At 38.8% G+C, this 15,124-nt stretch overlaps 2 protein-coding genes across 5 annotated transcripts; one reads left to right on the top strand and one right to left on the bottom strand.

Moving 5' to 3' along the window:
• The first annotated feature begins 235 nt into the window (after positions 1-235).
• LOC112287783 (bifunctional TENA2 protein) lies at positions 236-1,991 on the top strand. Of its 2 annotated transcripts, none has more exons than XM_024531183.3 (4): positions 236-469; positions 639-853; positions 1,022-1,274; positions 1,786-1,991. In XM_024531183.3, the coding sequence occupies exons 1-4, from the start codon at positions 338-340 to the stop codon at positions 1,849-1,851; spliced, it is 666 nt and encodes a 221-aa protein (XP_024386951.1). In that variant the 5' UTR covers positions 236-337; the 3' UTR covers positions 1,852-1,991. The 2 variants fall into 2 exon arrangements, with proteins under 2 accessions (XP_024386951.1, XP_090109857.1); XM_090253731.1 differs by lacking the exon at positions 1,786-1,991 and adding an exon at positions 1,366-1,597.
• Positions 1,992-2,243: 252 nt separating this feature from the next.
• On the bottom strand, positions 2,244-11,181 carry LOC112287782 (C2 and GRAM domain-containing protein At1g03370). 3 transcript variants are annotated; one of them, XM_024531178.3, is made up of 13 exons: positions 9,862-11,181; positions 8,778-9,326; positions 8,182-8,375; positions 7,246-7,723; positions 6,710-6,868; positions 6,165-6,483; positions 5,772-5,951; positions 5,374-5,657; positions 4,901-5,017; positions 4,442-4,692; positions 3,864-4,050; positions 3,119-3,403; positions 2,244-2,975 (listed from the first exon to the last, which is right to left on the bottom strand). In XM_024531178.3, exons 2-13 carry the CDS (start codon positions 8,925-8,927, stop codon positions 2,727-2,729), a joined length of 2,853 nt encoding a protein of 950 aa, XP_024386946.1. In that variant the 5' UTR covers positions 8,928-9,326; positions 9,862-11,181; the 3' UTR covers positions 2,244-2,726. The 3 variants fall into 3 exon arrangements, with proteins under 3 accessions (XP_024386946.1, XP_024386948.1, XP_090109856.1); XM_024531180.3 differs by having other exon boundaries at positions 2,244-2,891; XM_090253730.1 differs by having other exon boundaries at positions 8,778-9,358; positions 9,862-10,026.
• Between the last annotated feature and the right edge of the window lie 3,943 nt (positions 11,182-15,124).

The raw sequence follows: 15,124 nt of genomic DNA, 5'->3' as shown, positions 1-15,124 counted from the left end.
GGGCAGAATCAATGAAAGTCACGAGGGCTCGTTATTCTTCTTCATGTGTATCATCTACGTGTATCATCTACTCCAACTCCACGTGTATCATCTACGTGTAACATCTACGTCATCAATCTCGGGCATGAGACGAGGTGGACCGTTCGTAGAGATTCCCCTTGTGTGCTCAGTTGACGATTGCATTAGCAGTATTCAAATGCAGTTTCAGATTGTGGGTTGTAAAAAATATATGATCTTGGCGAATGTTCCGTGAGCTAGGAGGATTTCAATTCCGAAGTCTTGTGTCTGAGTAATCTGGTAGCGATAGCGCTTAAGGAATTGCAAAATATTGGGCTATATGGAGGCAGGGTCGTTTACAGCGGATTTTTTGAAACAGAACCACGATCTCTACTCGGCTGCCACTAACCACAGCTTCATTGCGAGTATTCGAGATGGCTCCATCGATGCCCAAAATTTTAAGCTTTGGATGGTGAGAATTTGTATTTTTTAAAATCTGCCTTAGTGTCATTTTTAAAATTTAAATTTTCTTGATTGATTTGGTGTGAGTGTAGGAAGCAGGGTTTAGCATGTCGAATTTGAAGTGGATTAGAAATCCGAACTCATGTACAAGTTGTGTGCTCTGTATTCTTGTCATTCAGGAACAAGACTACCACTTCGTAAGGGAGTTTGTTCGCTTCGTCGCGAGTGTGTTGGTGAAAATGCCTCGAGATTCACCAGAATGCGACGTGGATATCATTCTGGGAGGAATCACGGCTCTGGAGAGCGAAATTACGTGGTTTCGCAAGGAGGCAAATTTTTGGCAAATCTTTCTGGAGAGAGTGACGCTTCTTCAACCGAACAAGGACTACTGCGCGTGAGGCAGCCGCTTTTACATCGCGCTTTCCGCCATCCTATTTCCTACCAAAATTTTCTAGGAGTCAATTTCATTCATTTCTGCAAATTTGTAATTAGATTAAATGTCGCGTTTTCGTTTTCAAACCTGATTTTCTATAGCTGGTCTTAATTGCCTCTTGACAACCAGATTTCTGAAGCAGTTGGAGGGCAGCGACACTCCATTCACAGTTGCAATATCTGCTTTCTGGCTCATCGAGTTGGTGTACTGCGTCAGCTTTATGTCGTGCCTGGAGAAAGACGCTAAAACGCCGTTTGAGCTTATTAGTACAGTCAAGAGATGGGGGAGCCCAGAGTTTCATGACTACACATTAAAGTTGATGAAACTGGTGGATAAAGCCCTTGAGAATGCTTCCAAGGATGAGCAGAAACAAGCTCATGAGGTATAATCATAACTTCACAGATTGTATTCCTTTCTGCTGTTTGATGCACCACAACTTTCCTTGCAGGCTAATATTTTACCCAATTCATCAGGGCAGCAGTACTAGGTTCCCTTATCTCTGGTCATTAAATCCCGTCTTTACCTCGACACAAGTTATGTCTGCTGATCTTCAAAATGAAGGTAGGAGCTCTCGCAGTTGCCTCAGCTGCCAAATTTGAGAGTATTTGACTGCTAATGCAATGAAGGCGGTCTCAAATGTTGTCCACGGCAATTCTTGGCAGCTTTTAATTTTCTCTTTGCTTGTGCGTTGCATACCCACTTGTCTTACTTTGGGTCTAAAACTGCCCACTTATTTTGTCCAATTTGATTCGATGGCAATGGAAACATACAAGCGACCTATTGATAAGCCAAGAACAATTTTAAGATCTTGTCCTGCTATGAGTTCTCAAGAGATTTCAATGTATCGGACGGGTGCTCGCAGTTGCTGACTGTGGTCATAAATGTTATTTCAGGCCTGTGTGCGGGTTTTGGAGCTGGAGCTTAAGTTCTGGGATATGGCTGGTTTCGTCTTAGGTTGAATGTATATAGCTACATCTTGTTTAATGGAAGCTTCGAGCCTTGCATTCAACAAGCAAGATTAAGCAAGTCGTATTATTAGAAACTCCATAAGTTTGGAATTCTATCACTTTCAAAGCAATGGATCTCTGAGTTTCAATTCTGAGTTGGGTTTCAGAATTATGCACTTGCATTTTGAAATGTTTTGTAACGAGTGTACTTGAGTGTTAGAACTGGTCAAACTTAGGCTGTTCATGTAACAGTTTGAAGCTGACATTTGATATGAGGTCAAAGAAGTAGCTTCAACTTTACAGCAACTTGATCTCATGTTACACATCTCCATGCTGTTCTTCTATAGTGAGGGTCTAAGTTTTGATGTTCAAGATTAAATCGAGTTCGCAAATATACGTTAAAATGATCTGAAGAATGTGTACGAATTCGACTAATACTTGCATGGAACAAACGCTGATGATAAAATGTTTCTCTGTTGCACAATTTTTGACTGAAGAAAGAAAAATATACCGAGTTGTACTTTGAACTTAACAATGGAGTGTAATGTTTCAGGACCCTGGAGGACCGCATAATTTCATAAAACTGACCGAATAAACAATCCCTACAGTATGGTACAAACCCAAGAGTCCTTTCAAAGGTTCTAGTCAATGCACTATTTGACTGCACTAAAAAGACTAATTACCAGGGGAGGCAACATTTCGTGTTCTTCAACCGCATTCTAAATTTTAACCTTTACATGAAGTGCCGAATTTGTTCATAAAGCTTGAAGACATCCACATACGTTGCGCCTAAGCACTTCCATAATTACCACGCCAGTTGCAGCGTCTCTCAACACGCGTGTCACTTGCGTCTGAAAAGCCACTGTCAGGTATGAAATAGTTCAGTTTCAAACTCCATTAATTCTTTTAGAATCATCGTTCATGGGGGGGTTCCGAGGAGAATTCCCTTGTTGAACTTCCTCAACAATGAACTCTACAAGAGCCTGATACTGGTTTGTGATGTGCTCATATATGTTCTTTGTCATCTTCCGTTGATCCAACTCGGTGGCCTTCTGCCATGCAACCCCAACAAAAGCCTTGAAGTGTGTGGTGATTGGTTCCATAGATAGAGTCTCAAATTCCATACGAGTTTGTATCTACGAATCATAATCAGAGGTGCGAAGCCAACGTGAGATCTCTCGTTAGTCACGGAAATTAGTTCTCATCACAACTCTGGATGATAGACATGCAATCCAGACATTGTAAATAGAACGAAATCTAGGGAGAAAGAAAGGCTTACTTGAAAATGATCACCGAATGGCACATCATGAAGTGTCAGTATCTCGTTGATGACCAATTTCTTTGAGTTAACGGAAAGACTTTTCTGCTGAACACAAGATATTTTGCTCCCAAATTGGGTGATAAGACGATTAAGTTTGTAACTACGATGACGACGCCGAATTTCAAGCTGAGCCTTCTTATCAACAATCTCCCATGGAGAGCTCTCGTAGTCCGAGAGACCAAGTTTCTCACTTATAGCGCGATCCATTTTTTCATCCAGGATAACTGCGTGCACACTCTCAACCTGCCACAAAGTGATAAAAAGTCAGAAAAGAACCCCGCTCGATCAAGCAAGTACTCAGCGACAAATGGTTAGTCCAAGTTCTAACCGGGAGGATACACTTCTCTATCATTAAAATGAACTTTTCTACGAGTACTCCCAGTCATAAGGTTATTCTATTAATAATTTCCAAGATTCAAAAGTCCATGTTTGTTATGGTTACAATGTCTGACTATTCCACCTTCTTCTTCTTCTTCTTTTTCTCCTGCTTTGTATACTGATTAAATTTTCTTTTACATACATACACAATGAAAGTACTACAGCTTAGGAATTTCAATATAAATGGGAGAACAGTAACATCTTTGCTTGTAAGACAGGTGCAGGATGGCGTCATGTAGCACTCGTCCACTTATGAACTTGTACTCGTCCACTAATATACATAACCACTATCTTGTTCGAAGTTGATGAGCTAGAAATAGCTTACAGTAATGGGAATTTCCATGTGAACCACCTCTGACATAGAGGCATCTTCAATCCCCAGGAAAGGCTGACGATCATCCGCTTGTCGCTCTGCCACAGAGTACTTCATGTCGCCAGCTTCTACATTTGCTATGATGTCCATTTTCTGTTCTAAACTCAAATTTCTGTTCTTCCACAACGCAACAATGGCTCTGGGATCCAGCGCATGAGTACCAAATCAGAATCTTTGTCTGTGAATCCTACAATTTATGGTTTGCGAATGAGGATTTGAACTGCTGACCCAGATCTTATGCTCAACTAAAGAGTACACGTTGCGAGTTTCATATCTGCAAACTTAATCTGGAAATTTGCATAATTGTATCAACTTGCAAGAAAGTTCATGACTGTAAAAAATTCAACAATCACCACTAAAAGGGTCCCACACGCAACAGCTGATCAAACTCTAAAACTCCAGCGACATGAAAGAAAAGCCAAGGTTTAAAACAAAGTAAAGAGATGTCTCTACATTTCATTACATACAACTAACACAATTTCCAAACCCTCCATTACTCATCCAAGTAGTCTCCAAATCGCGTAACATACCTGAAAGCAGTCCCAGAACGCACAAATGATAGGAATTGGAACTTCAAGCGACCCATTCCGTCAATACCGCGTGCGCCATGTCGGGCATCGAAGCCACGACCTTTTCGCAAAAACACAACAATTGAGGGATTGATAGATTGGGCTATCTCCTTGATCTCTTCGATTTCCTCCCAAAGAAGAGTGAACTTGGTCTTATGACCAAACAAGTTTGAGTAGAATCCTAACAGACGGGGCGACAGGAACAAACGGCCCTGTTGCAGAAGATATTACAGTCCAGCAAGACAACTGATTCGAATTAGAATATAAATGGTGAAACCACTTCACTATTCGAAGTTGATATATAAACTTGCCAATGAAGCAAAACAATAACTGGAGTTACCCAGGTAACATAAAACTCAACTTCTTGTGATCTCATAATTCATGCACAATATCTTACTAATTCTGGACCAACATTAGTACCTGAATTGGTATCTTCCTCTTGATTGCACAAGCAAAATCATTGAATAAAAACTCTTCTGCAGGTAACGAGAAGAGCTTCTGAAAAGAATTGTTCTTTTGAGCGGAACGCTTCCTGACCTGCACTATCCAACGATTCATAAATAAGAAACCACGAAATTAGCACACAATCATCAGTTCCCCGCTTGTCCGGGAAATTTTGTAAATGGTAAATCCATCAAGACCAGGAGTGAGCATGGATATGGTTTTGGCAAACTCTAGAACACAAACAAAAGACTAGAATCTAATGTCAGCCCGACTCAATTCTAAACAAATATTTAAAATTGTCAGATCAAAAACCACCGCCCGAAGATCACATCAGGCAGTCAACTAGATGAAAAATATTCACATGGATAACACAGTAAGATACGAATGAGCGACAATACCAAACTGGTGAACTTCACTGTACTCTTAATTGAGAAATTGTTTAGAAGTACCTTCAAACCAACTTCTCGTTCAACCCGTTCAAGGTACTCAGGTAAAGCATCAGTATCTCTGGTGTTGGACAGAAATACTCGTAAATGCAATTTTGCTCCATTTGCCCGAGCACTATTTCCTTCTAAAGGGAGCCAGAAGTCCGCTAACTTCCCTGCACTTTGTTTCAAAAAGTTTATTTCGGCATAACCAAGTGATTCTGCTTCCGAAAATGGACCATCATAATCGAAGACCTCAATGTCCATGGTTGTGGGTGGATTATCAGACGCATTGAACTCAAAAATCTCTGCAGAAAACAAAGAAATCAGACCACAGCTTTAGTTTCGTTTTCTTCTTTCATTAAAGACCTTCATATTTCGTTAAGTGTTCACAAACAATGAGATTGGTTATAATTGCTCACCGCGCCAAGCTGGGTTCGAAGTTCGCAATTTTACCGAGCTGGTTCGACTTTTCCCATTGCACCTAAATATTACATATGGACTAGGAGTGCCAGAATCAGGGAGAGCAATGTTTACTCCTTCTACCAGGGTAACTGATGTTAACCACCCGTCCCCCTGAGCTTTCACTCCATGGTCTCCAGCTGCATCAATAACCAAAATATTGAAGTTGTTAGACCTTGTGTCGTCAAAAGCCTGCGTAGGTTCAATGTCTGCATCAGCTTAAGATTGTACAATGTCTACAGTGGACAATTTGAAGTTGTTGAACATCAATTAGTAAAGGCACCAATAGGAATAATATAGACACAAATCATACAACTGATATCATTGATTCTATAGTCATCAATGGAACTTACATTGCCAGTAGCGAGCCCGAACAAAATAGTAGATCATGATGGCTAAACGCTCGACTTGAATCACAACCACCGCTGACATAATCAGCTCCATCAAGGAATCGGGAAAATGGATTATCCAAAATTCAAGTCCACATTTTTTTTTGGGGGGAGCGAGAGCAATGTGAACCAAGATGATAATCAAAGACACTAATGCAAAGAGCACATGCCATTTCTTAAAGTAATCCCACGCGATTTCCCAGTCACTGATGAGTATCTCATCGTCACCACCAGAAGGTAATTCTTTACTGGATGAAAGAGGAGTGGCATGCCTCGAGAGAACCTAAATAACAAAAAGATGAAGTTAGTATCTTAAAAATGATCTCGAATATTGTTTGCCAAACACAGAGAACCTATATTCAATTAAAGAATCATTCCTGAGTGCAGAACAAAATGTAAGTTTGAAACATTTCATTATGCGGGCTTCTAATATGGAGATTACTCAACGGAAGCTCAGGAAACGATAATGTAAATAGTGACAGCTACAAGTTTATGAATGCTATTGATACCTCGCGATAAACAACAAAACTGTCTCTTATTCCATTCCTTGCACCACTTTCGATCATCCCCTTCATCATCGTACTGTGCAGAAAATTAAGTCTCCATGATATTCGCAGCTGACAGCATTTTTCACCACTTGCTGTGTCGGGAAGCCCCACAATAACTGCCTGTCGAGTAGTAAGAGACAAAGCTTACGTCTGGGAAAAAGAGGCATGAAAGTTACTACAAGCTTGTCTATGAGACGCAAGTTTCGATTTAACCCACAAAACCTGTAAGCTTACACAAGAAATGAAGTAAGATAATTCTCAGCTATCTCGTGAAATATGTACATGAGGGGGCATCCTGAATTGCAGACCCTTTGGATTGTAAGGGTTTTCATAAGTTTCTACAATTTTGAACTTATCTTCCGTTCCGTGGAACTCATTCACGATTTAACTCAAGAAATTATAACTGAAAAAGATTAAACAGAGAAAGGGACATTCAACATTACAGTCACAATGCAGTTAAATTCTAATTTAGTTTATATGCAAATGATGAGCATTACCTGCATTTCAACTATAAAACTCCCTCCATAGGGCACATCAGGCGTAGAGCTTGAGATTAGAATACAAAATCCTTTGTCGTCAGCTCGCTGATATGTTTGGGTCTCATATGCTTTGACTGCTTTTACCAGCTTGGATGCAGCTCTCATGTAGGTGATGGACCTTTTGATGGGCTCGTTTCCTACTTTCTTCCACGGCTCTTCCACATAATCAGTGGTCTTCTGAATCTGGAGTAAATCCCGCACAAATTCTGATCCTGGCTTGAATATAATCGCATTCATTGCCTTAGCACTTATGGCATATTTCTGATCCAGAACCACTCCTCCTGGTAATGGCGGCGGAAAGTCTTCTGGAGATGATCCTACGTTTCTACCATCATCGTCAAAAAACGAGAGAGGGATGAATTCATCGTCATCGGCGCAGCTCACCTCGCTCGAGCTTTGGCCATCTCGGCTTCGGAATGAATCTATCCCGGTAGACCTGCATACGGGTTTGTCAGCCTCTGACACTTCTTGAGCGTAAAGTGATAGATAATTCCAAGCTTGACATTCCGTTAAGGCATTTCAAATTATTACAGAAATACAAATGTCTATTATGTTCCAAAGTTATGATGCTACTTAGATGGAAGAATACATTGCAATCGATCCCAACAATTCCAATTCGAAGTCATATTCAACCCGCTCGTCGAATTAGGTCAATAAGAAAGAAAGAAGGACTAAAGACGTACTTTCTGATGTCAATTAACAGGAGTCAGGATCAAAAGATAATTTATCGAACACATTGAAAGCTCCTAATCATCTAAATCATAATGTAGACATCCAACCCATGTACAATTCAAAAAGCAGATTAGATCTTCTTCTTCGCAAAGTCTAGAACAATTTGAAATCCAAATGCATCAACAAGAAGACAATAGCCTTTTTTGGATGGCAGATGAAGACCTGGAATCCGAGAAGGAAGGCGAACTGTCACCACCATTTTTATGACCGCGTTTCTTGATAACTGATGAAAGCTTGTTTGCAACTCGTTGTGCATCACCTTTCCATTTCTTTCTCAATCGTTTCCGATCATGTTTTTTGAGTTCGTTCTCCAACTGCTCGTCGGGATTCATTTGAGGCAGACTTTCTGGGTATAGCTGGATTTGAGAAGCAGCGGAACATGATTCAGTGCGTTATGCCAAAATCAGTACACGATAAAAGTTCCACCATCGTGAACCATGCTAATTCTGACCACCTACACTTCCTGAAAGCCTAAATAGGTGCCAATCAATACAAGACATTTAAAAGCATGGCAGCCTGAGGAATTCAAACCGCCATGATTTACATCCACGCTAAAAGATGTTTCTCGTGTACGAGAATACCTACAAAACAGTCGACCAACTACCAACAACACAGCTGCTGAATCCTGACAGAACATGAAGTAAGTCCTGCGGAACAGCAAATACTTGACCCTAGTTACCCACCTAGCGAACCTGCGAGTCGACCCTAATTATCCACACGACTATAAGGCACTTACAGCTAAAGTGCAGAGGGCTTACCATCATACTCGGTGAGACTGGGATATCAACAAGGTTTTCAGCATCAATTGAGTTGTCACTGCTCATGGAGTCAGTGCGCATGAGAGACGGTCTTACACTTTCTTCTCTAAAGCTGGGATGAGCTGAATTGTTCCCCATCACAGAATCCATTGGGTCACAGCCTTTCTTAGCAAAGATTACTCCCCTGAATGAAAATCGCTGAACGGTAAGCCCCCTCTCAAACGCTGGAAAGATGTTCTCGCTACTTTAACACCTCCTCCCTAAGTTGCAGAGTCCTGCAGCAGATGCTCGGATAGCATGCCAGTATCTCTGAGCGTGGCTGATTATTCAAATTTTAGTACTTCGAGCCTTCCATTCTTTCGTCCCCCACCGAAGGAACGTCATTCACACTACCTAATTCCCTTCTTTTGCCGCAGTCGAATGGAATACGTATCTCCAAGGACAAGAAGTGGCGACGGATTCTCCCTCTCAGGTATTTGTGTTTGTAGCGATATCAATCAAGAATCAAACCGGTTGTCTCTCGAATCTACTTCGAAAATTTATTGAAGCCTGAACAAGAGGGATACGAGAGCATTAAACCCCTGCGCACACCACAAATGATTGTCTCTACATCTGACCATTTTTTGCAGAAGTGCAACAAATTCCACTATCTTGGAAATAAGTACACAATAAACTCGCTGCTACTTTTTGCACAGAAAAGCATTCCCTCATTTTGCTAGATCAGCAACTTCGACTAGCTTCATACATCTACACTTGCTTCACGCATCACTCTAACTACACCTCCGTTTCACCCGCCAACCCAAGTCCAATGTTCAACCAGTACTTCTGTTTTGAGCACAAATACACATATCCTAACCGTCAGAAGTTGGTGGTGAGCCTCATCGACAGAAGACTAAAATGATACTAAGAGGAAGGAAAAAGAGAAAAGATAAGAAGTAACGGTCGCAAGGACAACATTAACCTCCCTAAAACATGAAGATCAATGATTAAATTCTTCCGCCTCTAGAAACACACCAACGGTTGGAGAATAAAGTTGTAGCAAAGAATTTAGATCAAAGCTGATGTTTCACGTGAAGATGCATACCTGAGAACTTTAGAACCTCACTAATCCACAGAATTAATCCTCTGGTTCACGCATGTTTTGAATCTCCCTCTTTCAGACTTTCGCAGAGCTCTCCATGTCTATGATTGCTATCTCAACGAAAAAGGAGGACGTCGAACTAAGGCACTACAGACAACTTCAGGCAGTCTTCGATCACTACCACCATCTCTACAAACATTTTGGGCTTTTACGAAGCTCTCAACTTTCTACGACAAATGTGTGAGGTATGCCACATTGCTCTTCCAATAACTGGATTCAATGCTCAGCATCTGCCACGGCTTCACTGCCACGTCCCTCCCGACCGGCTTAAAAGTGCAGTGAAGCTTATTCTGTATATCCTCGACGCCACCTGTCGAGCTAAATGACAGATCCAAGTGTCATTGGCGCCCGTGGCATCCATAAAGAGGGTCGGTTTCGAGAAGATCAAAACCCAGGTCAACAAATTACTCAAGAGGCCTACTGGACTATAAGACACGTTCTTAAGAAACAAATGCAACTCCAATAAGTTATCCTCACTCCGCAGCCATTGTGACAGCACTCTAGATGCATACGAGTTGTTAATGTTAAATAACTCGTCATTCGTAGGGTTGCATGTAAGACTCCACTGTCCAGGTGCAACAGGCTTAAGCTAAAACGACACCGATTTCAGCACACTTGTCACAGGTTGTTTCTAGTTAGAAGTAGTCGTTTACAAGCCTCAAAACTGACGGCTTGACGCTCGGAAGACTCACCCACTCGAATGTACTCTTTCCTGGTGACTAGTTTGCATTCATCATCTTCTGGAATAATTGAATAAACAGTGAAATAAATGAAAGATACGAAAGAACAGAGAAGAAACATGTGGGGAATTTCGAATCTCTGATTACACTGCCTGGATCGCGCAAAAACAGCGGTTGTTTACGAGAGGCGACACTTGAAAAGCAAACGACTTCAACCTCTTCGATGGAAATTTTCAACAACGCAGCTCTTCCAGGCACCTAGCAACCGCTGAAGTAAAGTTCAAAGAAGGATCCCACAGTAATCAGCAGTCAACAGTTGCAGTATAAATCAAGGGATCTGGATCACCTCAACCCTGTTGACGAAAGTGGTCGGTTAAAACTCATAATTCCTGCGATTAAAGCTGATTCGGGCGAGCAGAATTAACTTAATGATTAACCTTTTTCCACCATAGACATTGTGTCGGCAGCAAACAAATTCTACGTATAGTCGTCAGAACTAATCACCTCGCCCTATGGCCCAAAAAACCTATTGCTACGCGAACCCATTTGAAAGTCCAATACAAAGTGGACATCCACAACGATAGCCATGCACGATGCGCAGAAACTGGTTGACAAATGCTCTTAGACCTTTAAGGCAGCGAAGCTTGCGGAAATAAATCCACTCACTGAAGCACACTTGGAGTGGCGTAAATCAATTAACGCCTATATAATTAGGGTGAGGGCTATCAAACTTTCTATAAGCGTCTACAGCAGGTCAGAGAAGCTTTTCTTTAGGGTGGGATCCGTCTTCGTCGCCTGGCTCTCGAATTATGCGTCACAGTCAGCAGATGTACACAAAACTCAACATGCGTTTTACGGCATGGGCCCCAGTAAAAATCTGCGAAACGTGTCGTGACTCCACTTGAACGTTGGAACATGAAGTCCATGCCAAGCCGGTTAATTTTCCGTTTATCGCCGAGTGTGTCTGATGGGTGAATTGTGTTGTGCTGTCCTGAACGTGTCAGATTGATCTCGTTACAGGTGGTGATCCTGAATTCCGAGACAACCGAGTGCGCGTCGCGAACGGTGGGTTTCACAGTCCGCCTAAGTCTGCGGGCATTCTTACTCCTGCTAGCCCACGGTGCCAACTACTCCCAGTCCAATGAACAGAACCTTTGGACGTCCCTCAACCTACTGAGTCCCCTTTGTTACCTCCATCCAAATTCCCAAAGCTGGGTACCTATATAATGGGCCGTACGACTTCAACATTCTCTCGTACATTCTCCTCACGAATCGTAGAAGCAAATTCAGTTCGATGCTCGACTCATTAAGTTTAATTGTCACACTAGAAACAGATGAAAAGAAAAGGTTCAGTGGACCATTGTATATATGTATCTTTACATGAGAGTGATTTCCAGCTCATTCTCTACAACTAATGAGTGGAACTCCGAAAGCAACTTCTCCTGAAATGCGTGATGTAACCCATGTTTCAAGTTGCAGCAACCGCTGACCTAATATAGTCAGAGAAGCAATGCAAAGAAGAAGTAAAAAGAAAGAATGAAAGAAAAAAATGGAGGAGATTCAAAGCATTGAGCTCCAGAACAGGTACTGTGGGGAAGGTAGAATTTGAGAGAAGAGTGCCAAGAAAGGTCGGGTTGATGAGCAAAAGGAGGAAGAATGCTGGATAGACGACGACGACGACGAAGAGTTTGGATTGCAGGGTGAGCAGAAGAGAAGAGGTGGTTGATCGGCCACCTTCCTAGCTTGCTTCCTTGCTTGCTTGCTTCCATCCTTCTACCAACACCAGCAACACCATCACCATCGCCACCTGTTGCAAGTTAGGGAACCCTACAAATGTGTGAGTGCAACACATGTACGATGGAGGATGGATCAGTGGAGGGAATCTTCTGATGCTGCTGCTACGACTGCTGCTGCTGCTTCTTCTCCTTCTTATCCATCTCCTTCTACTTCTCCTCTCGGCTACGGCAGGTGCTGCCACGAGTTCTGAACTACAAGATTCCAAAGACAAATAAAGAGAGAGAGCAAGAGAGTAGGCAGCAAATGATAGTGAGGCATCATGAAGCTTGCACAAGTGTTGCAATATACACACACACTCACACTCACACTCTCACACACACTTCCTCTCAATCAACTGCTCCCCATCCTCCTTCCCTTATTCGTTCGTTTGTTCTAATTTTCTTCCCTTATTATTCTTTTATAATTATTATTTTATGAAACTTTGTTTGAAGTTTGTTAAGCATTGGTGTTATGGGGGTGGTGTTGAAGGGGAGGAGGTTCTACTGTAATCATTTTGGCTGCCTGCCTTTGGCCTGGAACTCATCCAACTAAATGCTGCTCACTTCAAGAAAGTGTGGATTCTTGCTTCATTTATGTATTTATTTATTTTGATGCTTAATGGGTCTACTTTGTTGTTGTGCTCGTGCATCATGATAATAGTTGGTAATAGAGAATAATAGATAATAGAGATAATGGGAGATAACAGTTGCTAAGAGAGAAGGAAAAAAGTTTAATTCTTGACTTGCTATCAACTGGGTCAACAAGAAAACTTGACCTTCTTTGTAAGTAGATTGAATGGTTGGTTAAACCTTCTTATATGAGTGCCAAACATACATCATAACTAAGTCAAAGTAAAGTCAAAAATCAAATAAATTTCTTTTATAATTGTGAGAATTATAAGTTTTATTTTTGGATGTGAAGTAGAGAGAAATAATCAAAATGTGACAGTAAATAGTTTAAAAGTAGAACTGAAATGTATATTTTATTCTTTTCTTTTCTTTATATCTTTTTGTCAATGAGGATTTTTTATTTTTGGATTTTTAAGCTTGATGCATATATAAAATAATCAACTATAGTTTAATTACTTGGTAATAGTCATTTCATCATAGGTTGCCAAATCAATCACATATACATTTCTCTAGATGAATTTGCTCACAATAAAAATCTTTCAATAAATGCATCATTTATGTTTGCAATTAGATAGGCTTTAAAGAGTTTTTAACTTCCTGTAAAAAGATACAATTAAATGTATCAATAGTAACTTCATAAGTTGCTAATATATATATGCTTTTTGTTCTATAGCATCAATGCCAAAATTAAGATCAACCAAAGTCAATCCAAGCATTAAGATCTCCAAGAGCATAATGATCTTTATTTTATTTTGCAATAAAATTAGATATAAAATTATCTGTAGTTTTATCTCTTTTCTATCTTTTTTTTGTTAGCCAAGTTTAAGCCACCAATGATAACTTTAAAGAAGAAAGTGTAGTATGGAAGATTATTATTTTATTCTTTCTATTGTCTCATTTTACTTTTGTAGCAATGTACATAAACAAAGAATATTAAATTTTAATTAAAAAAGCCATGTATATATATATATATATATATATATATATATATAACTGAAAAAAAGATTCTAAATTTAAAAATTATATATCTAAAGAAGACAAAAAAATAAATTGACATTAAAATTTACTTTCATATAATGTGTTTTTATTATCAAATTATTAGATTAAAATTTATATACATACAAACAAAAGAACATAACCATAATTTTTGTAAAATGCTTAAAGCTTTTAATGTTGAACGAAATTTAAAAATAAAATTAAGTTAGTCAAAAATAGTATTAGGAATAAAGACTCATAAAATTTTAATATTTATTTATGTTTACAAAAAAAAATTAAAAAAATCTAAGAATGCTTTAAAATTAAAAATATTGACATGTAGAATTTAAACTAAATTCAATAAAATCTATTTTATATTTATTTAAATAATTATAAAATATTATATTTTGTCGTAAAATAATACAAGTCATATAGAAATTTTAAACCTGACTAGCAATGTATTTTTCATTACAATATAAATGCATATAAAAAGAAAAAGAAAATTAAAAATTTTGTGCATTTAATGAAGAAGTAAAAGAATAAACTATAACAAAAGAATTGTCTTAGCTTTTTTTTTTAAATAAAATGATAATTTTAATTGGAAAGATAAGTATCATAACTCTATTTTGAAAATCAATACAAACATATTTAGCATGAATGTTTTCATTGTAAATAAATAATAATTTTTCTTTTATTCAATTTGTTACACCAGACATGTAGTATTACTTTACACTAACATTTTATGATACTGTTTTAAAATATAAGATGTATCATTTTCAAGTATTCAATTTTGAATTAGAATTTCGGATTAATTAAGTAACTTTTCAGTATAAGATTAAGATTTAATTTTTTCCTATAAAATTTTAGTTTTTTATATATAGTATCTTCTTATAATATATGGTAATTATTAATTAAATTTTATATAACTATAAAATGGTTTATATATCTTGGATTATTCTTCTTGTATTGAATATCCAGTTTTCCTTTATAAAGTTTTATTTTTACAAAAATAAAATAAAAATTATAATAAAAAGAATAATAATAATTTGATTTTATGTATTTAATTTTTTTAGTTTTCAAATAATTATATTGATATCAAATTTCTTAGACTTGTTTTTATTTGTAAATTTCATATTATTTTACACT

The sequence above is a fragment of the Physcomitrium patens genome, chromosome 10 (assembly GCF_059467195.1).
Source record: "Physcomitrium patens ecotype Gransden chromosome 10, ASM5946719v1, whole genome shotgun sequence".
Taxonomy (NCBI): domain Eukaryota; kingdom Viridiplantae; phylum Streptophyta; class Bryopsida; order Funariales; family Funariaceae; genus Physcomitrium; species Physcomitrium patens.
Note: the sequence above shows the minus strand (reverse complement) of the source record. Positions and strands in the feature narration are given on the sequence as shown.

Excerpts from the sequence above, each read along its gene's own strand:
- LOC112287783 (XM_090253731.1), top strand. The coding sequence starts at position 338 with ATGGAGGCAGGGTCGTTTACAGCGGATTTTTTGAAACAGAACCACGAT. Across the intron at positions 470-638 it reads AAAATTTTAAGCTTTGGATG|GAACAAGACTACCACTTCGT; the intron begins GTGAGAATTTGT and ends CTTGTCATTCAG. Across the intron at positions 854-1,021 it reads CCGAACAAGGACTACTGCGC|ATTTCTGAAGCAGTTGGAGG; the intron begins GTGAGGCAGCCG and ends CTTGACAACCAG.
- LOC112287782 (XM_024531178.3), bottom strand. The coding sequence starts at position 8,927 with ATGGATTCTGTGATGGGGAACAATTCAGCTCATCCCAGCTTTAGAGAA. Across the intron at positions 5,018-5,373 it reads AACGAGAAGTTGGTTTGAAG|GTCAGGAAGCGTTCCGCTCA; the intron begins GTACTTCTAAAC and ends TGGATAGTGCAG. Across the intron at positions 4,051-4,441 it reads CGTTCTGGGACTGCTTTCAG|AGCCATTGTTGCGTTGTGGA; the intron begins GTATGTTACGCG and ends GCTGGATCCCAG.